Source organism: Zingiber officinale, chromosome 9A (genome assembly GCF_018446385.1).
Source record: "Zingiber officinale cultivar Zhangliang chromosome 9A, Zo_v1.1, whole genome shotgun sequence".
NCBI lineage: Eukaryota > Viridiplantae > Streptophyta > Magnoliopsida > Zingiberales > Zingiberaceae > Zingiber > Zingiber officinale.
In genome coordinates, this window is record NC_056002.1 from 109,643,596 (window position 1) to 109,669,794 (window position 26,199).

Below are 26,199 nucleotides of genomic sequence, written 5' to 3' on the forward strand. Positions count from 1 at the left end.
GGACCAAATTTTTATTAGTGGGGGAGAATGTAAAATATCAAAAATGGGCGAAACATCATAAGGGAATTTTTCCAAATTTTTAGAAATTTTCTAAAAATTTTTCGGAGCTCGTAAGGACAAGTTTACGGGGATAAAGATGGGGCCCCGAGAAAGCCTATTTAAGGTACCCCATTTAAGCGAGGAAATGTTGTTTTTCTTTTTCTTTTTTATTTTATTTTCTTTTATTCTTATTTCCTTCCTCCCCCGCCGAACCCGTGTGTGCCCTATGCTTGACGTCGTCTCCTCCGTGCCCTAACCGGCGACAGTTTTCCTTTCTTCCTCACGATTAAAGCCTCACCGATCTTTTCTTTCTTCTCCTTTTCATCTTCTAATCTTCTCCACGCCGTCCCGTGCCCTAGTCGTGCCTTCACCTCCTCTTTATCGCATCGCCACAGCGGCAGTGGCGCCCTCTTCCGCTCTTCACCTTTCCTGGCCAAGTGTCGGCGACGCGCGAGCCACCGTCGGCTGAGCCGCTCCTCAGCCCTAGCGCCGACCTCCTCCATGCTGTGCCATAGTTTTTCGACACCGATTTCTTCCTCTTTACCGAGGATTTCATCGCTGTCGTCCACTGCGGACTCACACCCGACGGTGCCGACACCGTAATCGCTCTACCCTAGTGCTGGCAGACGGCCGCCCTCTCTGCTGGGATTTGGCAGCATTCCAGCCGAGCCCTAGTTCCCGATCTGTGGTTTCCGAGGGTATTCAGTTGCTCCGATGCAACTGGTAGGTAGGTGTTCTATCTTAGATTTTTGATTGGGTATATGATCTCTGTATGGTTTGATTGGGTGCTTGGTTTGTTGGAAGGTAGTGACCTAGGTTGGTTCCGGCTACCATTGCATCAATAGCTTGTTGTTGACTCTACTCGATCCATGGCTCTTGGTAGCTGTTGAAGAGGAAGGGGTGGTGAGAACAAGTTATTACTAGAATTAGGTTGTTGCTTGAATTAATAATCTCTAGTCTGGTTCTGATCTGTGATCTTCCTGTTGATCTCATCTTGATCTGTTGAGTAGGTAGGATTCCATCCAAGTGTGGTGCATTATGGGGAAAACTTCAGCAAGGAGGTCTTGTTGTGGTATACCTTGTTTCCAACAGCAATCAGCTCACCTTGTTCTGTGTTCAACAATGGTTGAGCTTGAGGTATGGTGTAGGAATTTGGATACATATTCTAGTTGGATGATATGATTAGGCTTTTACCCTAAATTTGTCGTACGGATTTTATTTAGCTATTTATTGAATTTTAGCTAAATAAAAATGTATATATTGGTGACACAGGACTTTGTTGCGAGACGAGCATCTCGACGTCGGATTGGACCAGATACGATCCTCTTATCGGAGGCGGGTACCTTGACTTATCTTTAATAATGTCATATTGATATGTTTAGTAGGTTATAGCCTTTAGTAATAATTATGTTCGTTCTTGTTTCGATATGTCAATATCGGATACTTGTTACATGCTTGTTTGCTCACCTGTTATGCATTTTATGTTAGTACCCATGTGATTATATATATGCTCATATGGTAGTGACATACCATGCCTCATTATGCTCAGGACCTATGTTTTTATACCCTACCTGACCTATGTACCTTAGGTCTTCATATTTGACCATCGATACTACTGTACATATTTTATATATGTGGATATTGTTATGATGATCAGATTATTGTCATGCTTAGTGTCATGCATCATCCCACATGATTGCATGCTGTGCAATAGTCTACTCCATTATTGTCGAGCACATCGCCAGTTATATGTATCTGTACACACCACCACTCATGGATTAGTGGTATATCAGACAGGTGTGTGGCAGTTCTACTGTTTGGCTTTGTTAGTCTGGTGACTCAGCGTGGTAGCCGGCAGACAGTTCTGCTCTGTTTGGCTCCGCTAGTTTAGTGTAGCAGCGTGGTAGTCGGCAGGCGATTGAACTTTGTTTGGCTCCGTTGGTCCGCTCATGGGTAGTGTGACGCAGCGTGGTAGCCCGCAGAGATTCCTCCCCGTCATCGTGTACCGGGAGATGAGAGCATTGAGCTCCCCCATTTATGATTTATGGAAGGAGGATAGGTGTACTCTGACAGCATCCCGTCCACTCGGTCACTCATCTGGGGTAGTGACTGCAGAGTGCACGGTTGTCACAGCCCTACCCACTCGGTCTCGCCATTGGGTGTGAGATGGCTGACTAACGTCAGGGGTGACCATGTCATTGTCATCATATGCATTTATGCATTTACTGATTGTGTTTGCTGCACTTATATGCTGCATTTGGATGGATGCATATGTTTGACATGCATACAGGATTTATGATACTCTTGGTCTGATGACTTGACTATTGTGATAGGAGACCCTAGTGAGTACAGTTCTCTTCAGCCCTTTTCTATTATGCATTCCAGCTTTTGTTCAGGAGACTGTACTCTATAGTTATTACTGTCTGTTATAGCTTACTATACATGTCAACTGGTATTTGTTGAGTTGTTGAACTCACCCCCGTGGACACTATCTTTTTCAGGTACCAGGTTGCTTATGGAGTCGTTTGGAGCATCCTACCTACTGGTCCCCACATCACATTAGAAGACCTGTCTCTGCTTTTATTTATTTGCATTTTGGTATATGAAATTTTTGTATTTTGCTTTGTGTTCCAGTTATGTTTATGGAGTGTTATTTTGTTGTGTGGTGTAAGCCTAGCCGGCTAGCAGTCTTTGTTTATAGTTGTATGTATTGTCTATTGGATTTCCGCTATGTTTAGTTTTGGTACAGCCGAGTGGACTGTTAGATTTATATATAATTGCGTGGTTGTATTTTTGTGGTATCAGCTGAGTAGGTTGCGTATATAATTGCGTAGTTGTGTATATATTTCAACCGCCTGTGGCTGATGTATATTGTGTCTGTAGAAATGTTTCAGGTTGTCACCCGTACAGGGGAGGTGCTGCCGAAATTTTCTTCGGACAGGGACTTCCCCGGGGCGTGACAATTAAGTGGTATCAGAGTTCCTGTCCACTCACTTAGCTACCAGGATTCAAAAACTCTAGTACTTAAGCCTAGAGGTCTAGAATTCGAATCCTGGGGAAGGTAAAAATCCACTGACCAGGGGTGGGAAGTCCTAGTGTATAACGCCACGGTCGACGGTCGACAACATAAGGGGTCACCAAATGGGCCGCCAAATGGGTCGGGTCGTTACAATAAAAGGCACCTTTTTATTGTAACAACCCGACCCATTTGGCGGCCCATTTGGCGACCCTCCGGTCACTTGGCTACCAGGATTCATAAACTCTAGTACTGAAGCCTGGAGGTCTAGAGTTTGAATCCTGGGGGAGGCAAAAATCCACTGGCCAGGGGTGGAAAGTCCTAGTGAGTAACGGCACGGCTGACGGTCGATGATCGACGACCCGAGGATCGCCAAATGGGTCGGGTCCTTACAATAAAAAGGCGCCTTTTATTGTAACGACCCGACCCATTTGGCGGCCCATTTGGCGACCCCTTATGTCGTCGACCGTCGACCTTGCCGTTACTCACTAGGACTTCCCACCCCTGGCCATAATTGTCATGCCTCGGGGAAGTCCCTGTCCGAAGAAATTTCGGCAGCACCTCCCCTGTACGGGTGACAATCTGAAACATTTCTACAGACACAATATACATCAGCCACAGGCGACTGGAATATATACACAACTACGCAGTTATATATACAGCCTACTCGGCTGATACCACAAAAATATAACCACGCAGTTATATATAAATCCAACAGCCCACTCGGCTGTACCAAAACCAAACACAGCAGAAATCCAATAGACAACACATACAACTAGAAACAAAGACTGCTAGCCAACTAGTCTTACACCACACAACAAAATAACACTCTAGAAACATAACTGGAACACAAAGTGAAATACAGAAATTTCATATACCAAAATGCAAATAAATAAAAGTAGAGACAGGTCTTCTGATGTGATGTGGGGACAGGCAGGCAAGACCCACCAAGCGACTCCATAAAAAACCTGATACCTGAAAAAGATAGTGTCCACGGGGGTGAGTTCAACAACTCAGCAGATACCAGTTGACATGTATAGTAAGCTATAACAGACAGTAATAACTATGGAGTACAATCTCCTGAACAAAAGCAGGAATGAATAATAGAAAAGGGCTGAAGAGAACTGTACTCACCAGGGCCTCCTATCAGAATAGTCAGGTCATCAGACCGAGAGTATCATAAATCCTGTATGCATATCAAACATATGCATCCATCTAAATGCAACATATAAGTGCGGCAAACACAATCAGTAAATGCATAAATGCATATAATATCAATGACATGATCACCCCTGACGCTAGTCAGCCATCTCACACATAATGGTGAGACCGAGTGGGTAGGGCTATGACTTCCGTGAACTTTGCCATCACTATTCCTGATGAGTGACCGAATGGACGGGATGCTGTCGGAGTACACCTATCCTCCTACCCCAAATCATAAATGGGGGAGCTCAATGCTCTCATCTTCGGGTACACAATGACAGGGAGGGATCCTTGACGTGCTACCACGCTGTGTCACACTACCCATAAGCGGACCAATGGAGCCAAACAAAGTCTAACCGCCTGCCAGCTTCCACACTGCTACACTAAACCAGCGGAGCCAAACAGAGCAGAGCTGTCTGCCGGCTACCACGCTGAGTCACCGGACCAACGGAACCAAATACCAAAACTGTCACACACTTGTCTGATATACCACTATCCCATGAGTGGTGGTGTGTACAAATACATGTAACTGACGATATGCTCGACAATAATGGAGCAGACTATCGCACAACATGCAATCATGCGAGATGATGCATGACACTAAGCATGGCAATAATCTGATTAGCATAACAATATCCATATATATAAAATATGTACCATAGTATCGATGGTCAAATCTGAAGACCTAAGGTACACAGGTCATGTAGGGTATAAAAACCTAGGTTCTGAGCATAATGAGGCATGGTATGTCACTACCATATGAGCATATATATAATCACATGGGTACTAACATAAAATGCATAACAGGTGAGTAACAAGCATGTAACAGGTATCCGGTAGTGACATATTGAAACAAGAACGAACATAATTATTACTAAAGGCTATAACCTACTATGGAGTACAGTCTCCTGAACAAAAGCTGGAATGCATAATAGAAAAGGGCTGAAGAGAACTGTACTCATCAGGACCTCCTATCAGAATAGTCAGGTCATCAGGCCGAGAGTATCATAAATCCTGTATGCATGTCAAACATATGCATCCATCCAAATGCAGCATATAAGTGCAGCAAACACAATCAGTAAATTCATAAATGCATATGATGTCAATGACATGGTCATCCCTGACGCTAGTCAGCCATCTCACACACAATAGTGAGACCTAGTGGGTAGAGTTATGACAACCGTGCACTTTGCCATCACTGCTCCTAATGAGTGACCGAGTGGACGGGATGCTGTCAGAGTACACCTATCCACCTACCCCAAATCATAAATGGGGGAGCTCAATACTCTCATCTCCGGGTACACAATGACGGGGAGGGATCCCTGACGTGCTACCACGCTGCATCACACTACCCATAAGCAGACCAACGGAGCCAAACAAAGTCCAACTGCCTGCCAGCTACCACGTTGCTACACTAAACCAGCGGAGCCAAACAGAGCAGAACTGTCTGCCGACTACCACGCTGAGTTACCAGACCAACGGAGCTAAACAGCAGAACTACCACACACCTGTCTGATATACCAATAATCCATGAGTGGTGGTGTGTACAGATACATGTAACTGACAATGTGCTTGACAATAATGGAGCAGACTATCGCACAGCATGCAATCATGCGAGATGATGCATGACACTAAGCATGGCAATAATCTGATCAGCATAACAATATCCATATATATAAAATATGTACCGTAGTATTGATGGTCAAATCTGAAGACCTAATGTACACAGGTTAGGTAGCGTATAAAAACTTAGGTCCTGAGCATAATGAGGCATGGTATGTCTCTACCATATGAGCATATATATAATCACGTGGGTACTAACATAAAATGCATAACAGGTGAGCAAACAAGCATGTAGCAGGTATCCGGTAGTGACATATCGAAACAAGAACGAACATAATAATTACTAAAGGTTATAACCTACTAAACATATCAACATGACATTATCAAAGATAAGTCAAGGTACCCGCCTCTGATAAGAGGATCGTATCCGGTCCAATCCGACGTCGAGATGCTCGTCTCGCGTCAAAGTCCTGCGTCACCAATATATACATTTTTGTTTAGCTAAAATTCAATAAATAGCTAAATAAAATCCGTACGACAAATTTAGGGTAAAACCCTAATCACATCATCCAACTAAAATACGTATCCATATTCCTACACCATACCTTAAGCTCAACCGCTGTTGAACACAGAACAAGGTGAGCTGATTGTTGCTGGAAACAAGGTATACCACAACAAGACCTCCTTGCTGAAGTTTTCTCAATAATGCACCACACTTGGCTGGAATCCTACCTACTCAACAGATCAAGATAAGATCAACAAGAAGATCACAGATCAGAACCAGACTAGAGATTATTAATTCAAGCAACAACCTAATTCTAGTAATAACCTGTTCTCACCACCTCTTCCTCTTCAACAGCTACCAAGAGCCATGGATCGAGCAGAGTCAACAACAAGCTACTGATGCAATGGTAGCCGGAACCAACCTAGGTCACTACCTTCCAACAAACCAAGCACCCAATCAAACCATACAGAGATCATATACCTAATAAAAAATCTAAGGCAGAACACCTACCTACTAGTTGCATTGGAGCAACTGAACACCCTCGGAAACCACAGATCGGGAACTAGGGCTCGACTGGAATGCTGCCAAATCGCAGCAGAGAGGGCGGCCATCTGCCGGCACTAGGGCAGAGCGATTGTGGTGTCGGCACCGTTGGGTGTGAGTCCACAGTGGACAACAGCGACGAAATTCTTGGCAGAGAGGAAGAAATCGGTGTCGGAAAACTATGGCACAGCGTGGAGGAGGCCGGCGCTAGGGCTGAGGAGCGGCTCGGCCGACTGTGGCTCGCGCGTCGTCGACGCTTGGGCAGGAAAGGTGAAGAGCGGAAGAGGGCGCCACTGCCGCTGTGGCGACACGATAAAGAGGAGGAGAAGGCGCGACTAGGGCACGGGACTGCGTGGAGAAGATGAGAAGATGAAAAGGAGAAGAAAGAAAAGATCGGTGAGGCTTTAATCGTGAGGAAGAAAGGAATACCATCACCGATTAGGGCATGGAGGAGACGGCGTCAAGCATAGGGCACGCACGGGTTCGGCGGGGGAGGAAGGAAATAAGAATAAAAGAAATAAAATAAAAAAGAAAAAGAAAAATAACTTTTCCTCGCTTAAATGGGGTATCTTAAACAGGCTTTCCCGGGGTCCCATCTTTATCCCCGTAAACTTGTCCTTACGAGCTTCGAAAAATTCTCAGAAAATTTCCAAAAATTCCAGAAAATTCCCTTATGATGTTTCTCCCATTTTTGGTATTTTACATTCTCCCTCACTAATTAAAATTTGGTTCCCAAATTTCATTATCTACCATCAGCAAGTACTCGCAATAAATAGATAGTAATAATGCTGAACGGAACCATAACTTATATACCTCAAATGAAAAGGTGGGGGTATTTAGCTCGGATCGTATCCTCGAGCTCCCAAGTAGCCTCCTCATCCGAATGATACTGCCATCCGACTTTAACCAGCCGGATAGTCATGTTCCGCAACTGACGCTCTTTTTGGTTCAGAATCTATACCGGAACCTCCTCGTAGGTGGTGTTAGGCTGAAGGGAAACTGGTATATCAGACAACACATGAGTTGGGTCTGCTATGTATCTCCTCAACGTAGATACATGAAATACGTCATGCACGCCTGCCAGAGCCGGTGGTAGCGGCAGGCGATAAGCTACTACTCCAATCCTCTCTATGATCTGGAAAAGGCCAATGTATCGCGAAGCTAGCTTATCTCTGAGCTCAAATCTATTCACCCCTTTCGTGGGTGAGACTCGCAGAAAAATATGATCGCCAATAGAGAACTCCAGGGGCTGCGTCTCCGATCAACATAACTCTTCTAGCGGTCCTGCGCCTCTAACATCCTCCATCTGATAATACGGACCAACTCTGCCTCCTGCTGAGTTCTATGAGGTCCCAACAACGGAGCCTTCCCAACCTCATCCCAGAGGGTGGGTGTCCGACAAGTCCTACCCTACAACGCCTCAAACGGTGCCATCTGTATAGGCGAATGAAAGCTGTTGTTGTAGGCATACTCTACCAATGGAAAATGGTCCTCCCAACTACCTCCAAAATTCAATACACATGACTTCAGCAAGTCATCTAAAGTTTGAATATTCCATTCTGATTGTCCATTTGTCTGCGGATGGAAAACTGTACTGGAACGGAGCTGAGTGCCCAAGGACTGCTGCAGACTCTACCAAAAACGGGCGTGAAACGAGGGTCTCTATCCGAAATAATAGTCAAAGGGACATCATATAATCTGATGATCTCTCGGCAATATAGATCTGTCAATCGATCCAGGGAATCAGTCTTCCGGATCGCTAAGAAATGCTCCGATTTGGTTCTCGATCCATGATTACCCAAATCGCGTTATGGCCTCGTCGTGTCCTAGGCAAACCCACCACAATGTCCAAGGTGATATGTTCCCATTTCCACTCAGGAATAGGAATCCTCTGTAGAAATCCGACAGGTCTCTGGTGCTCATACTTTACCTGCCGACAGACCAGACATCTAGCTACAAACTCCGCGATGTCTTTCTTCATACAGTTCCATCAGTAGGAACGCCTCAAATCTCGATACATGCAGATCCCACCTGGATGGATCACAAATCGAGAGCGATGAGCCTCCTGATGTAGCTCCGACAAAATCGGATGAGACTGAGGTACACATAATCTGCCTCGGAAGTATATAATACCCGCCTTATCTCACGTAAACTCGGTATGCTGCTCGGAAGCTATCTAGCTGTAAATAAACTGCAAATGCTGATCACCAGCCTGGATCTCCTCGTCCTGATCGACGACTGAGCAACTATGGTAACCAGAATACCCTGCTCTGTCTGTCCCTGTTCCTGAAGGCCTAACTCGGAGAAACCCTGAACCAAGTCTGTGACTGAAACTCGGTGGCATGCCAAAGTCCCTCTAAACTTCCTGCTGAGTGCATCGGCAACCACATTAGCTTTCCCTAGGTGATAGTTAATGGTACAGTCATAATCCTTCAGGAATTCCATCCATCTCCTCTATCAGAGATTAAGTTCCTTCTGAGTAAAAAGTTATTTGAGACTCTTATGATCAGTGAAAATCTCAAATGTAATGTCGTATAAATGATGTCGTCAAATCTTCAAAGAAAAGAGGATGGCAGCTAGCTCCAGACCATGTACAGGGTAGTTCTTCTCATGCTCCTTCAACTGACGAGAAGCATAGGAGACTACTCTGCCGTGCTGCATCAGAACAACGCCCAAACCCTGAAGAGATGCGTCGATGTAAAGTATGAAGTCATCCTCTCCAGAAAGTAAAATCAAAACTGAAGCCGACACTAATTTCCGCTTCAACTCCTGGAAGCTGGTCTCGTAGTCCTCGAACCACGTAAACTTCACGTCTTTCCTGGTCAGGCATGTTAGTGGCATAGCAATGCATGAAAAACCCCCCAACGAGCCTCCGATAATAACTAGCTCGATAAAGGGAGTTGCGAGTCTCATTTATAGACTAGGATAACTCCCAACTGGTAACAACCTCTATCTCCTATAGATCCACAGTATACCCCTACTGGTGACCATGTGTCTCAATCATCTCACATAAGATAATCCCAAAACGCACTACTGAACTTCACATATGAATGTTTCCATCGAAACATCTCTAGAACTATGCAAAGATGATGTATATGACTCACCTCGGATCCGAAATAAATCACAACATCGTCAACAAAGACAATGGAAACTGATCCAAACATCCTAGGAATATCAAGTTCTTCGAGTCCCTGAAAATATCTAAGGCTCCGCAAGCCCTAATGGTAAAACCGAGACACATAATGTCCGTATCACAGACATTCCTAACCATAAGATCCCTGACAACAAGTCAGGAATCTGATCACCAACGATATAAATCACCAAAGAATAGATCCTCCAGTGTGAGATCAACGCTCCATCACACGAAATACCACATATGTGGGAGCAACACTCCACCATAAATAATCCGAAATATGTATCTGCAATAAATATGGGAGCAATGCTCCGCTACACGCAATCCGCAATATGTGGGAGCAACGCTCCACCACAAACGATCCATAACATGTAGGAGCAACGCTCCACCACAACAATCCAAAATATGTGGGAGCAATGCTCCACCACAAGCAATCCATAATATATAGGAGCACGCTCCACCAAAATATTCCATAAGTGAACAAGACGTCAAACTATCCACTAAAGACTGCACGAGATCACTCAACCACATATCACTGTGGCAGCCAGGGGTATCACAACCCAGTAAGCAAATCAAATCCATCGTCAACTTCATCAACATCGTAGTGAGTCACCGACTAATAGGAGAATTAGTTGACAGGGTAATACAACAAATGACATAATGTAGACATTTAACATTCTACATTCAACATAGGTAGAATCATCATGATGCCACCAACAATACACCTGGCACACATGCACACACAACATAGGTATAATCGACATAATCCTCCAATTAGTACACACCCAACACTCATAACACAGGTATAAATCAGTGTGATACCTCCAACAATGCATACCGAACCCGTGTGCATATATCAACATAGGTACAATCGACAATACACCTTAAACAACACTCACATGACATATATGCACCTATGCCAAGAGTATAATCAACGTAATACTTCCAACAAATCATAATCGGCACTAGTGTACACACAGAACAAATATAATGAACAAGATACCTCGAATATTACATCGAACACATCTGCACATATCACAACTCAAATTAAATCGATAAGATACCTCCAATAAAACACTCAAACACATATGCACATTTCACAATATAGATTTAATCGACAAAATACCTCCAATAAACCAATCAGACCACTCAGGTATAATCTACTAGAAACCCACAATAATCATAACTGGAAAAATATACATCCACTACATGCAATTAGACCGTCCATCATAACACTCCTACAACACATAATAATCATATGTACACACCACATAGACATGCAGAATCAGCATATTTAATCCAATCAACCTGATATTCCCTATGCTACCTTCTATGTTATCCAACTAGGTACATACAATCTAAAATTAACGTACCCATGGAATAGGATACATCGATCCTCTATAGATTGACCAAATCGACAACGGTATACGGCTAATTCAATCTTTCCCTACGTCAGTACAAGCCATGTACTCAATGTGCTCAAGATATCCAACTAAGCACGAATAACCCAAAGATCAGCATTTTTATAAAATAGAGTATGTCGATCCCCTACTGATCGGACCAACCAAAATAATGAATCGGTGATCGACTATCTAAATCTAACAAATGTACGTTAATCCTCCGCAATCACAAAGGTATATCGATCTATGATTACCCAAGTCGACAAACGTAAATCAGTCTTCTACTGACCGATCTAACAAGAGTAAACCAATATTTATTGATGAAATTAACTAAGATAAAATGGTATACTATTGGCTAAGTCAATATGAAAATATAGATACTATCCACTACCCAGCTAATAATAGCAGAGGCTGGTATGTGCCTCAATCTGCTAATCAACTAGTAGTAACATAAGCTAAAAATTACTGGAGTGTGATATAAAAAATCACCAGAAACTGTAAACCTTGATCTCTAATAGGGTCGATCATCATCAGTGGCTAACCCATCACATGTAATATGGGCTACAACATCAGAAAGATACCAAATACGAAGTATTAATACATGTTATAACTATCATAGTCAACAATGCATATACCAACAAAAAGGTAGGATGACAATATACCAACATACCCCCTATAACTTGGAGATGTCCTGCCGCTGCCAGGTCCCAAAATCTGAAATGTCACATCGAGAAGACTAAAACATGAAATCTGAAACATGAAATATAAGACTCGTAAATCGAGCTCTGATACCAATAAATTGGTATCAGATAAATCTAAAAAATCCAGAATACATAGCAAGTATCGTATACCTGCTCTGATACCACTTAATTGTCATGCCCCGGGGAAGTCCCTGTCCGAAGAAATTTTGACAGTACCTCCCCTGTACGGGTGACAATCTGAAGCATTTCTACAGACATAATATACATCAGCCACAGGCGGCTGGAATATATACACAACCACGCAGTTATATATGCAGCCTACTCGTCTGATACTACAAAAATACAACCACGCAGTTATATATAAATCTAACATCCCACTCGGCTGTACCAAAACCAAACACAGCGGAAATCCAATAGACACCACATACAATTATAAACAAAGACTGCTAGCCGGCTAGGCTTACACCACACAACAAAATAACACTCCAGAAACATAACTGGAACACAAAGCGAAATACAGAAATTTCATATACCAAAATGCAAATAAATAAAAATGGAGACAGGTCTTCTGATGTGATGTGGGGACCGGCAGACAGGATGCTCCAAGCGACTCCATAAACAACCTGGTACCTGAAAAAGATAGTGTCCACGGGGTGAGTTCAACAACTCAGCAGATACCAGTTGACATGTATAATAAACTATTACAGACATTAATAACTATGGAGTACAGTATCCTGAACAAAAGCTGGAATGCATAATAGAAAAGGGCTGAAGAGAACTGTACTCACCAGAGCCTCCTATCAGAATAGTCAGGTCATCAAACCGAGAGTATCATAAATCCTGTATGCATGTCAAACATATGCATCCATCCAAATGTAGCATATAAGTGCAGCAAACACAATCAGTTAATGCATAAATGCATATGATGTCAATGACATGGTCACCCCTGACGCTAGTCAGCCATCTCACATACAATGGTGAGACCGAGTGGGTAGCGCTATGACAACCGTGAACTTTGTCATCACTGCTCCTGATGAGTGACCGAGTGGACAGGATGCTGTCGGAGTACACCTATCCTCCTACCCCAAATCATAAATGGGGGAGCTCAATGATCTCATCTCTGGGTACACAGTGACGGGGAGGGATCCCTGACGTGCTACCACGTTGCGTCACACTACCCATGAGCGAACCTACAGAGCCAAACAAAGTCCAACCGCCTGCCAGCTACCACGCTGCTACACTAAACCAGCAGAGCCAAACAGAGCAGAACTGTCTGCCGGCTACCACGCTGAGTCACCAGACCAATGGACCCAAACAGCAGAACTGCCACACACCTGTCTGATATACCACTAACCCATGAGTGGTGGTGTGTACAGATACATGTAACTGACAATTTGCTCGACAATAATGGAGTAGACTATCGCACAGCATGTAATCATGTGAGATGATGCATGACACTAAGCATGACAATAATCTGAATAGCATAACAATATCCATATATATAAAATATGTACCGTAGTATCGATGGTCAAATCTGAAGACCTAAGGTACATAGGTCAGGTAGGGTATAAAAACCTAGGTCCTGAGTATAATGAGGCATGGTATGTCACTACCATATGAGCATATATATAATCACGTGGGTACTAACATAAAATGCATAACAGGTGAGCAAACAAGCATGTAACAGGTATCCGGTAGTGACATATTGAAACAAGAACGAACATAATTATTACTAAAGACTATAACCTACTAAGCATATCAACATGACATTATCAAAGATAAGTCAAGGTACATGCCTCCAATAAGAGGATCGTATCCGGTCCAATCCGACGTCGAGATGCTCGTCTCGCGTCAAAGTCCTGTGTCACCAATATATACATTTTTATTTAGCTAAAATTCAATAAATAGCTAAATAAAATCTGTACAAAAAATTTAGGGTAAATCCCTAATCACATCATCTAACTATAATACGTATCCAAATTCCTACACCATACCTCAAGCTCAACCGCTGTTGAACATAGAACAAGGTGAGCTGATTGCTGTTGGAAACAAGGTATACCACAACAAGACCTCCTTGCTGAAGTTTTCCTTATAACGCACCACACTTGGCTGGAATCCTACCTACTCAACAGATCAAGATGAGATCAACAGGAAGATCATAGATCAGAACCAGACTAGAGATTATTAATTCAAGCAACAACCTAATTCTAGTAATAACCTGTTCTCACCACCTCTTCCTCTTCAACAGCTACCAAGAGCCATAGATCAAGCAGAGTCAACAACAAGCTACTGATGCAATGGTAGCCGGAACCAACCTAGGTCACTACCTTCCAACAAACCAAGCACCCAATCAAACCATACAGAGATCATATAGCCAATCAAAAATCTAAGGCAGAACACCTACTTACTAGTTGCATCGGAGCAACCGAACACCCTCGGAAACCATAGATCAGGAACTAGGGCTCGGCTGGAATGCTGCCAAATCGTAGCAGAGAGGGAGGCCATCTGCCGTCACTAGGGCAAAGCAATTGCGGTGTCGGCACCGTTGGGTGTGAGTCCGCAGTGGACGACAGCGACGAAATCCTCGGCAGAGAGGAAGAAATCGGTGTCGAAAAACTATGGCACAGCATGGAGGAGGCCGGCGCTAGGGCTGAGGAGCGGCTCGGCCAGCGGTGGCTCGCGCGTCGTTGGTGCTTGGGCAGGAAAGGTGAAGAGCAGAAGAGGGCGCTACTACCGCTGTGGCGACACGATAAAGAGGAGGAGAAGGCGCGACTAGGGCACGGGACGGCGTGGAGAAGATGAGAAGAGAAAAGGAGAAGAAGGAAAAGATCGGTGAGGCTTTAATCATGAGGAAGAAAGGAAAACCGTCGTCGGTTAGGACACGGAGGAGGCGGCGTCAAGCATAGGGCACGCACGGGTTCGGCGGGGGAGGAAGGAAATAAGAATAAAATAAAATAAAATAAAAAAGAAAAAGAAAAATAACTTTTCCTCGCTTAAATGGGGTACCTTAAACAGGCTTTCCCGGGACCCATCTTTATCCCCGTAAACTTGTCCTTACGAGCTCCAAAAATTTCCAAAAATTTCAAAATATTTCCTTATGATTTTTCGCCCATTTTCGATATTTTATATTCTCAGCCAAGGATTGTTGCTGCCAAGAAAAGATAGCTGCTAGAAACCCTCCTCACTGCCCGGATCACAAGAAAAACTGAGACTCAACCAAGATATCTATGCACCACTACAATTTAGCATCAATCAAGCTTCCCTTACCTCCAAGATCTCAGCTAGGGTACGAATGAGATCGGTTGTTGGCGCTAGGGTAGAGGGAAAAAAGAGGATCGTCAGCGGTGGTGCTCGGGTACCGACGAGAAGGAGACGTTGGCTGGAGACTAGGGCACAAGCAAGAAAGAGAAGAGGAAGAGGCGTCTACGTCGCGTGAAAGGGGAGAAGTCAGTGAGGGAGACGGCAGTGGTGGAGACGGCTAGGGCTCAGCCTAGGCTACGACGACCATCGTGGTTCCCCGATGGTTGGTAGAGGAGATCGCGACCGGCGCTAGGGCTCGCCCGTGAGTCGTGTCGGTTGTAGGGGGTCAGTAGCAGCACAGAGGGAAGAAGGGCGTCGACTAGGGAACTCGAGGAAGGGGGAAAAGGAGAAGAACGGGCAGATGCGAGAGGCTTCCCTTGGCCACTGCCTTAAACACGAGGAAGGAGAAACGACGTGAGGAAGGGCGACGGCGGCGCGCCCATTTGAGAAGGGAAGAAGAAACGGACGGCGGCGAGGGCGCGGGTCGGGTGCGGAAACGGGGAAGGAAGAGAGGAAAAGGAAATAAAAAAGAAAAATAAAATAAAAAAAATCAATTTTTCCTCGTTAAAATGGGATCACCTAAACAGGCTTTTCCCGGACCCAATATTCATCCCCGTAACCTAAGCTATATGGTCTCCGAAAAATTCCCAAAAAATTTCTAAAAATTTCCTTATGGTTATCCGCCCTTTTTCGGTATTTTATAGTGAATACTCATATTTCTTGTTTGTAAAGTTGTGTTATATTCTTTGTTTGTAAATAAATTTATTTTTTGCTAAAAAGTTATATTTAAAATTATTTTTTAAAAAAAAGATAATATTTTTTATTCATTAAAAAATATTATTTTTTTAAAAAAAGATAATACTTTTTAAGCATTACAAAATCATTATCTTTTGAAAAAAAATGATAACATTTTTTAAACATTGCAAAAGTGTTGTCTTTAAAAAAATGATGACGTTTTTTAAGCGTTGTCTTTGAGCGGACTTCTTACAACAATATTTTTAACAACGTTTTTTTAGCTATATAGACAATACATAAAAAAGTGTTGTATTTCAGCTTTTTTTTTTAGAGTCCACTTCAAATTAAATTCATTGCATTTCTTACATCATCTTGAGTTTAATCATGCCCTAAGACCTATATTTCACCACTTAAATTGAGAGATGTGGACTTTTGAAATCTTCATAACTTTGAGACAATTGGCGCAAACATATTAAAGAATTTTGATTTGTCATAATTATAATTTGCTAATACTATCAAAAGGTTATTAGAACTCTCCTCATTCATCATGTGAATATTTTGAAATTTTAGACATTGTAAGGTGATCAACGAGTTTTAACCATCGTCGAGTTTTGATTAAAACTCACTGATGACTTTAAGCACCTTAAAAACACTTCAAATCAAGTTTATTGTACTTATTATATCATCTAAAGTATAATTATGCCCTCACACAAAGATTTTATAACATAGATAGAGAGCTATAGTTTTTTAAAATTGACGCATCTTTAAAATGTTACTCACGATGGTGGTGCATCTTTAAAATGTTGTTTAAAATTGGCGCATCTTTAAAATGTTTCTCACCAGCTCATTAGAAAGTTTGACATATAATTGATAAAAAAATTTAATTAGCAATTGGCTCATGAATTATGACAGTTGATTGTTAATAAAGGAGAGGTATTATAGAAAACAACTATCTTGAAAGTTAAATACACATTATTTTGGACAGTTCAGTAAATTGTCAATAAACAACGTGAGGTCATATCAAGATCCATTTACGAGAACAATTAGTCGCTATAGTCCACTACAAAATATAAATTGATAGTCTGAATTTAGTTACTATTTTTATTAATTATTTGTTTGATAATTGTGTTGAAAACTATAAGTAATGTGAGTCGTTCAATAATGTATGGTTCAACAAAAAAATCTCCACTTTCAACGTACTTTTATTAGCTACCATGCTTGTATAAATAAGATGAAGCAAAACTTTTTCTACATCCATTCATCATCCTTCAATCTTTAGCTGCCATCCTTTTGGTGGTAGCATTTTAGGATGGATCAATATTGATTTCTCATTTAACTAGTTACTAATTTCATTTATTTTTCTCATTTTTTTTCTTCGTCTACTACCTTATTAATTATTTGTACCTAAATATTGAATCATGACTCCACTTAGATCCCTCCCTATGTTTATTATAATAAAAAGACTGATAATCATGATTCTCCTCTTTTATCACCAAAATTCACAAGCGGTCATGCATGAAAGAGAAATGATGGAGACGGAACAATTGCAACAAAATGTCGAACAATTCAAGGGTCAAGCACGGCTCCCAAAATTCGCGATCCCTCATAACTATAATCTATCTATCAATGTTGACTTATCCAACTTTACTTTCTTGGGTGTGATAGAGATCACGATAGATATTGTTTCCCCCACGAAATACCTTGTACTTAATGTTGCTGACCTTGTAGTTGAGCAAAGCTCTATTTGGTTCAGTGGTGCTCTTCTTGGAGGTAGCGGAGAGGTAAGGAAACATATATAGTGTTTCATGCTTAACTCAAAGTATCTTCCTTTACAATTTTATTAAATTGCAATGGATATATATGATAGGAGCTAAAGCATCCCTCGAGTATTGTGGAGGTCAAAGATGACGAGATCCTAATTCTAGGGTTCGATGGCATTCTTCCAATTGGGAAAGGCATTCTAAGCATTAAATATAGTGGTATCATAAATGATGGATCGAGGGGGTTTTATAGAAGGTACAACATTCTATTATTTCAATTTAGGAAATTACTTTTATTTCATTATTATATTACATGAAGCAAAGCAATTGTTTTATGTATTCTGTAGCACCTATGAGCAATATGGAGAAACACAAATTATGGCTTTGACCCAATTCGAGCCAACAGATGCTAGACGTTGTTTTCCATGTTGGGATGAACCAGCATTCAAGGTCCTTCTTAACCTAAATTAATTATTAGTTTTCATACTATTATTTTTATTATTTGTTAAATTATTTAGTAATCTTTAAAAATTATGTTTGATAAATTATTCAATTCATGTGTTGGTGGAACCTCTATGAATAATGTATAGATTACTAAAGTTAAGAGTCATTAAAAAATACCCATGAAATAGTAGCCTAAATGAGGCAAATATAAAATGGCGACATTAATTAACAAGTTGCTACAATTAAGAAGAAATGCCTAATGACCGTAAGTCCCAAAACAAAAAGACCAAAATAAACAAATTAAAGGAGAACACTTTGTTCTCACTTCTATGTAATTATGTATAGAATTTAATATAATTTATTTTTTATTAAATAATGAAACTAACTAGATTTACAACTTGTGCATCCAAAGTTTCATTCTTCACTACCTTTTTTTTTTTTTTTAACAACTTCTCCTTCTAGAGTTTCATTCTTCACTAATTAGAAAAAAAAATTACTCTAAAAGAAATGACTCAATATTAGATATTAGATTTATTTATAACTCTAAATTTAGTGAATAACAAAAAAATAATCTTAGCTATTGTTGATTTACCACACTATCAAAAAAAATTATCTATGCATTTGTGGTAGCAAATTTCATTTTTCTCTCATGAATTATTTTCATATAATGCAGCATAATATTCTATAAAATTTCATTTTTTTTTATTTTTCAAGTAGCCCACTTCCCTTTTATCTTGTTTTTGGGCTCAAGGCATAATCTATTGAGTTAACTTGAGGTGCGGAACTTTATGTTACAATATCTTATAAGATGTTGATGGAATTTTTAAGAAACATACAATATATAATATAGTCTAGCTATGATTTTTGTTTTTGGATTGAAAGCTTCTAAGAACTTTTCTAGATATATGACTTATATTAATTGTTTTCTTTAAACTAAATATAGGCTACATTCACAATAAAGTTGGAAGTTCCATCCAAGTTGGTTGCACTATCAAACATGCCTGTGATAAGTGAAAATGATAATGGTATTGTCAAGACAATTTATTTTCAAGAGTCTCCAATTATGTCCACCTACTTGGTTGCTTTTGTTGTCGGTTCATTGGACTACATAGAGACATATTCATCTGATGGTATATAATTTTTCTTATCCTTTTCAATTCTTTTATAATATTTTTTCTTCTACTTTGACAATTATGTGCCTTGTTACTTATTTAGGACTAAAAATCCGTGTTTATACACGGATTGGTAAAAGCAATCAGGGAAAATTTGCTTTAGATCTTACTACGAAGACATTGGATTTTTTGAAAGGGTATAATACTTACCACTTGATTTTTATCACATAATTGCCTTCTAGATTCTTCAAATTAAAATACAAACTATTAAAGAGCTATATTTCATGTTTTAATTGCTAACTAATATTTAGAATTGTTTCATTCAATCATAATGTTAGATTTTGTTTAGAATCTCTATAGATTCCTCTCTTAGGTCTTTAGATTGAATTATTTTATTAAGACTCAAAGTTTTTAAAAATGACAAAGAGCTATTTTTCTCTCTTAATATCTAGATATTTCTCTATTCCTTATGGCCTTCCCAAGTTGGATTTGGTGGCTGTTCCTTACTTTCAAGAGCAAGGGATGGAGAATTATGGATTGCCAATATTCAGTGAGGACTATTTATTCTACGATGAATTGAGCTCATCTGTCAAAGTTAAACAACAGGTTATCAATCTAGCTATAATGTTCTTATGCTATATTTAGAATTTTTATATATGTTTATTTCATGCCCAAAGGTAATCCAACTAGAAAGATTTTTTTTTTTCAAATTTTAATTATAATTGTCTAATAGGTTTCATTGTGAGCTCTTTTAGCAAACAAATTTAACTAATATTTTATTTACCTTTATGGATTTTTTTTTTAAAAAAAATCTAAGACAATAAATTTCTTTTAGGTGGCGGAAATAGTAGCACATGAGTTAGCCCATCAATGGTTTGGGAATCGGGTGACAATGGAATGGTGGACAGATCTATGGCTAAATGAAGGGTTTGCCGATTGGGTACTCCTCATCATTCCTCAATATTTGATGTGCATTTTACATTATTTACTTAAATATAAAATTGATGAATCTTCGTTATTTCATCTTAAAATAGATGAGTTATTTAGTAATAGATGATGTGTTTCCTGAATGGGAAAAGTGGAGTCAACTTCTTGACGATACTACTACAACTCTAGAATTAGATGCATTATCTGATTCTCATCCTATTGAGGTATAATTCTCTTTATTTATTTTTCTTCGCAAATTATCATTATCTTTTAGCACTTATCAAATAATATCTTTCCAATATTAATGTGCATTCACAATGTTCTTAGGAATTATTTCTAGTTTCTAATTCAATATTATGATAACTAAATCATTTGGTGGACACTTGGCTTTATTGGATGCATATCTATTAAAATATTGGATTATAGTGATAAACATAAGAACCAAGATGAGTTTATAGATTTATCATGTTAATTTTAATTACTACCAAATAGTATTTAAAATCTTGTCGCAATGGAAAGACGTAATAAAGTTTAAAAATATTTGGAAGTATACCATTTAGAAACACAATTTATATATATATTTTTTTGTATTTATTCATCTTCATAGATTCTTTTGTCATGAAAAAGCCCCAACAATTAATAGGAAAGTGTATCCTCTAGTAAAACTCAAATTCACCGAGTAAAAGTGATAAATGTATGCACGCTTAATTGTTTTCAATTTGTATCATGCAAGGTTCTTTTCTAAAGGAGTTAATTGTGTTGAAAATATATATTAATATTCTTCTCTTTTTTCAATATTGTATATGACGGTTTATGTTTCACTTCATTGTTCAGGTACTGAATATCACATCTAGCATTGAAGCATTGGAAATGTTTGATTCAATAACCTACCAGAAGGGAGCCTTGGTTATTCGAATGCTTCAAAGTTACCTTGGAGATGAATCTTTTCAGGTTAGAATTGCATATAATATTTACAATGCTAGCTCTATATTTAGTTATCATTTGATTATGACTTCTTTAAGTTGGTCTTCTACTAACTTTCTAAAATTTGTATCTAACATGATATAGGCATGGATTGGTTGCTTTTGTTTTAAGATATCACACCTCTTTGATACTTAATTTCTAATAACCAATTCCTACGACCTAAAGACCTAGCTTCTATGATATTGCTGTCTTAATTGAAGATCGTACAAAAAAAATAATGAAGGTTTCTTAATTTCCAAACTAAACTAAAAAAAACAAGATATGAAGAATTTACATTGCTTAGTTATTAATTAACTCATTTTGTTATGGCACAATATAATTTCATTTGGTTAAGAAATAAATTCTAATTTATTTCGGATTTTCTTTTTCATCTAGCTTCTTTTCTATTGCAAGAATTTCCAAGTGGTAAAGTATTTAAATATACCTAATCTATTTTTTAATACCATTTTCAGAAATCACTAGCTGCATATATTAAAAGATATTCATACCTCAATGCAAAAACTGAAGACCTTTGGAATGTTATTCAAGAGGAAATTAATGAACCTATTGGCGATATGATGTCTTCTTGGACAAAGCAAGAAGGATATCCTGTCATAAATGTGATGCTTACAGGAAATGTCTTAGAAATTAATCAGGTTTGTTTTCTTCTAGCCTCATTTATATTGTGATGTATTTTTTTTAAAATTTGATAATTTAGTAATGATTTCATATAAAATTTGTCATCAATGTGCAAGCTAATTATAAAGTCCTTGTGCTAATTTAGTTGTAAGTACTATAAGAGTTAATGAGCTTTACTTGAGATTCATGATTCAAAAGTAATGGATTCTGTCTATGATTTATACTTCAATAATGATGTATATGTAGCAAGAATAACAACTAGATTTAAAGGAGTATTTAGTATTAAGATAATAAATGAAGAATCATATTTGTAAAAGATTAAAAGTTTTGCATGTTAACTTTTATAACTCTTTTCTACATATAGCAACATGTTCTAGTTAATTTATTTGTTATTTTTGTTTATAAATTTTGTGTTGTATCTTAACTAAAGTTTCATCGTACCATATTTATAGCTAAGCTAAGAATTATACATGACTTATTTATTTTGAGTATGATAATTATTTCTATAGTTTAGAGTATTTTGAATTAAAGTGTTGACTTGGATGATAACCCCCGACTTCACTACTATATTAAACCTTGTATTTGTTTAGTTAATTGATTATCTATCTCTTTTGCCTTGTAGTTAGTCAAAGTCAATTTCTTGATAATAGAATGTTATGTATTACATTGGACTAATAATGACTAGATGCATTAGCTTTAAATTAAATATGAAGTATTTGAGTATATATATGGAATTTGTTTGAATTTCAGTTAAAATTTAACCCTTAAATTTATAAGTATATTTACTTTGATTCTTAGTATGAAATTTAAAAGTTACACACAATATGTATTTTTTTAATTGCAGTCTCGATTTTTACTGGATGGATCTTTCGATGACAGTCAATGGATAATTCCTATTACATTATCCCATGGTTCATATGACACCACTAAAACTTTTTTATTAAACTCAAAGTCTGCAAAGTTGAATTTGATTGATCAAGACAACCAAGGGAATTCTCAAAATGCTTGGATCAAATTGAATATCAAGCAAGGAGGATTGTACAAAGTGCATTATGATAATGAACTTGTAACCAGGCTAAGAAATGCAATAGAGGCGAATCAATTAAACCAAATGGATAGATATGGTACGTTAGTAGCACCATTATGAGCTTTTATAATATCCTTGATGTCTAAAGGGCTATACTTATCTCTAATGTAGGAGTTTTGGAGGATTATTTTTTGTTTTGCAAAGCTAGTAGGGAAACATTATCATCTTTCTTGTTATTATTAAATGCTTATCGAGAAGAGGCTAATCAACTCATTCTAAACCGTATTATCACAGTAAGTTCATTTCCCAACTCTTTTATATTATATTTATATTATCTTGGTCATGATCCTCTTCCATTGCTTTGACAGATTGGTCTAACTATCGTAGACTTAATAGCTGATGCTAAACCTGAACTTTCAAATGATGTTAAATTACTCTTTATTAATCTTCTCCAATCGCATGCAGAGTAAGTCCATCGAATTTAAAATTATGTTCTTTTATAGCTTTTTCTTTCTTTTTAGTGGCATACGTATTTTAAACTATTTTATATTTACATAATTTAGTTATTTATCAATAAAATACATTATGAAACAATAAGAGATGATACAAAAAAAAGGTGACATCAACTATATTTATTAATTGGTAATAGATATTGATTTTAATATTTCTGAATTCTCTTTGCTTTTAGTTTTTGAAATTTAGACAATAAATAGTTTCATCTACATATTTTTGTTAAGACTAATATGATGCGCATAGTTTGGCTTTTAATTTTTTAAATTATTAAAATTGATATGCAAACTACTTTTTTATTGGATATTAAATTCTTAATTTTGTTACTCATGAGTACTATTATAAGAAATTGTCATTTGCTACTGCCTTCATCTAATATGGTTATGGATCAAATTTAAGTGTGGGTTTATTTTTTATGGCTTCGATACCACTACAGTTGAAGTTGTTTAAGTTTGATTTGTCATATACTCTTTGTCACAATTCCATTTTTATTTATTTTTTAAAATCAACTGATTTTGAGATGCAAATTTCAAGCATAGGATAATATAGAACTATGATGGACTTATTTTATGTGGTTAAGAAATGCTATATTTACAAAGATTTTTTTTTTAAAAAAACAATTGAATTTCTTTCTCGTATATATTATTAATTTCTCTTTCTTAACTAACCATGTTCAACTTCTCAGCAAGTTGGGTTGGGATGCTAGAAAAAATGAAAGTCAATCGGATACCCTTTTAAGAAAGCAAATACAAAATACCTTTGTACTTCTTGGACATGAGAAAACTATAAATTATGCAATTGAGCATCTACAACCTTTCTCGAGTAATACAAGTACAATTGCACTATCCCCAGATATTAAAAAGGTAAATTAAGATATTTTTAGCATTAGTCATTACATCCCTTTTTCTATTCATTCATTTTGAATGAATTTGTATAGGTTGTATATCTTTCTATAATGCAAACGGTCACCACCACCAATAGATCGGGTTATGAATTTCTCTTAAAGCTCTATAGAGAAGCAGATGATGCTAGTGAAAAAACACTCATTTTATGTATGTGAACTATCTAACTTTATCATACTCTAATTAGTTACCCCATAATTGTAACTAATAAGCTTTTGATTGGTCTTTAGCATGTTTTACAAGATGTCCGGATCCAAATATACTCCTTGAATCGCTTAACTTTTTATTATCGTCTGAGGTAACTTCTTTCATTATTACTGTTCCTTTTATGTTGTTCTTCCTCATGCTTAAACTTACTATTTTCAAATTTACTTTCAAGGTTCAACCTCTAGATGCATTAAAAAGTGGCTTGTATAACGTTAAGCAAGCAGGTAGTGATATTGCATGGAGATGGTTAAAGGTATGTTTTAAAGAAACCAAAATAGCCATTGTAGTTTTGCTTGAAATTATTTTTATGTTCAATGTCTACATATTATCTAGTTTAATTTATTTTAGTTATATGATTCATATAAAATACATATAGTACAAATCAAAAGGATCATTTAAAAATTTCTTAAAGTTTTATCTTTTGTGCACACTATTATTTCATTCTTTATAATGACTATTATTTAAATTATAGAGATTGACATTTATTTTATACTTGGAATAATTTAGTTTTATTGATATAGAATCTTCAATAGTCATTTTATAAACTATAAGCACTTTTTTAAAAAAATTCAACTTCATTTTTAGCACTATTAATATTTGAATTTTAATGCAATTAACTTATTCTAATTTAATATTTTTGATTAATAAGATAAAAATTGAACATTATTAAAATAACATATGTTGATGCCTTATCACAGATCATAATTTCCAAAAATCTCCTTAAAAAATGTTGTATGAAATTCTATTAAATCTATTGATACTTTGCCTACAACAGTAGGTTATGAGCTAAAATATAAAATTGACACAAAAGTGATATATCTAGATATAAGAATATTGCAAATTATAATTTTAAAATATGTTATCATTTTATAAAGATTTTTTAAATATTTTTATGTAATACCAAAAGCAAAAGTTTGTGATATGTTTAACTAAATTTATGACCTTGTACATATCAACATTAAGTAAGCACAGTAAACATTGTCAATAGAATTAAATAATTTACAAGTATTTAATAACAAATAATTAATTTTAAAAATTGTTATTTTAGTATTGTAGGTTTCATTCTCAATTAGCAAATATAATATCTTCATAAATTATTGGAGCTCATATAATTTTCATTTTCATAATGTTTTTATTTCTTTATGAAATAACTGATCAGTATATTACTTGACTAAGCTATAGTTACTAATTATATTTTTACAGGAAAATTGGGATGATAAAATACAAAAGAAATGGTCAGAAGTGTTCTTACCTTATGTGGTCTCATATATTGTGAAATTGGTTTGTGACCTAATCGTTTATTTTTTTTTATTTAAAATGATATTGTGTATCATTTTGCTAATATTGTTTTTTATTATTTTACTTTTAGTTTGGGACGAGTGAGAAAGAAACAGAAATATTAGACTTTTTTGCTAGCAGAAGCAATCCTTCAATTTCTAAAGCCTTGCGGCAAAGTTTTAACGAAGTCATGATAAAAGAAAGATGGGCTCAAAGTGTGAAAAATGATTCTACACTTGGCGACACATTGAAGGCTATAGTGGGGATGGGATTTTAGCATGATCAACTATTG

At 37.7% G+C, this 26,199-nt stretch overlaps 1 protein-coding gene across 1 annotated transcript; it reads left to right on the top strand.

The window, feature by feature from the left end:
- Positions 1–17,649: 17,649 nt before the first annotated feature.
- On the top strand, positions 17,650–23,480 carry LOC122019460 (aminopeptidase M1-B-like). Its single transcript, XM_042576920.1, has 13 exons — positions 17,650–17,919; positions 18,006–18,154; positions 18,246–18,348; positions 19,286–19,472; positions 19,558–19,651; positions 19,907–20,060; positions 20,290–20,394; positions 20,489–20,605; positions 21,216–21,332; positions 21,818–22,000; positions 22,828–23,107; positions 23,182–23,303; positions 23,379–23,480. Exons 1-13 carry the CDS (start codon positions 17,650–17,652, stop codon positions 23,478–23,480), a joined length of 1,983 nt encoding a protein of 660 aa, XP_042432854.1.
- Positions 23,481–26,199: the final 2,719 nt, after the last annotated feature.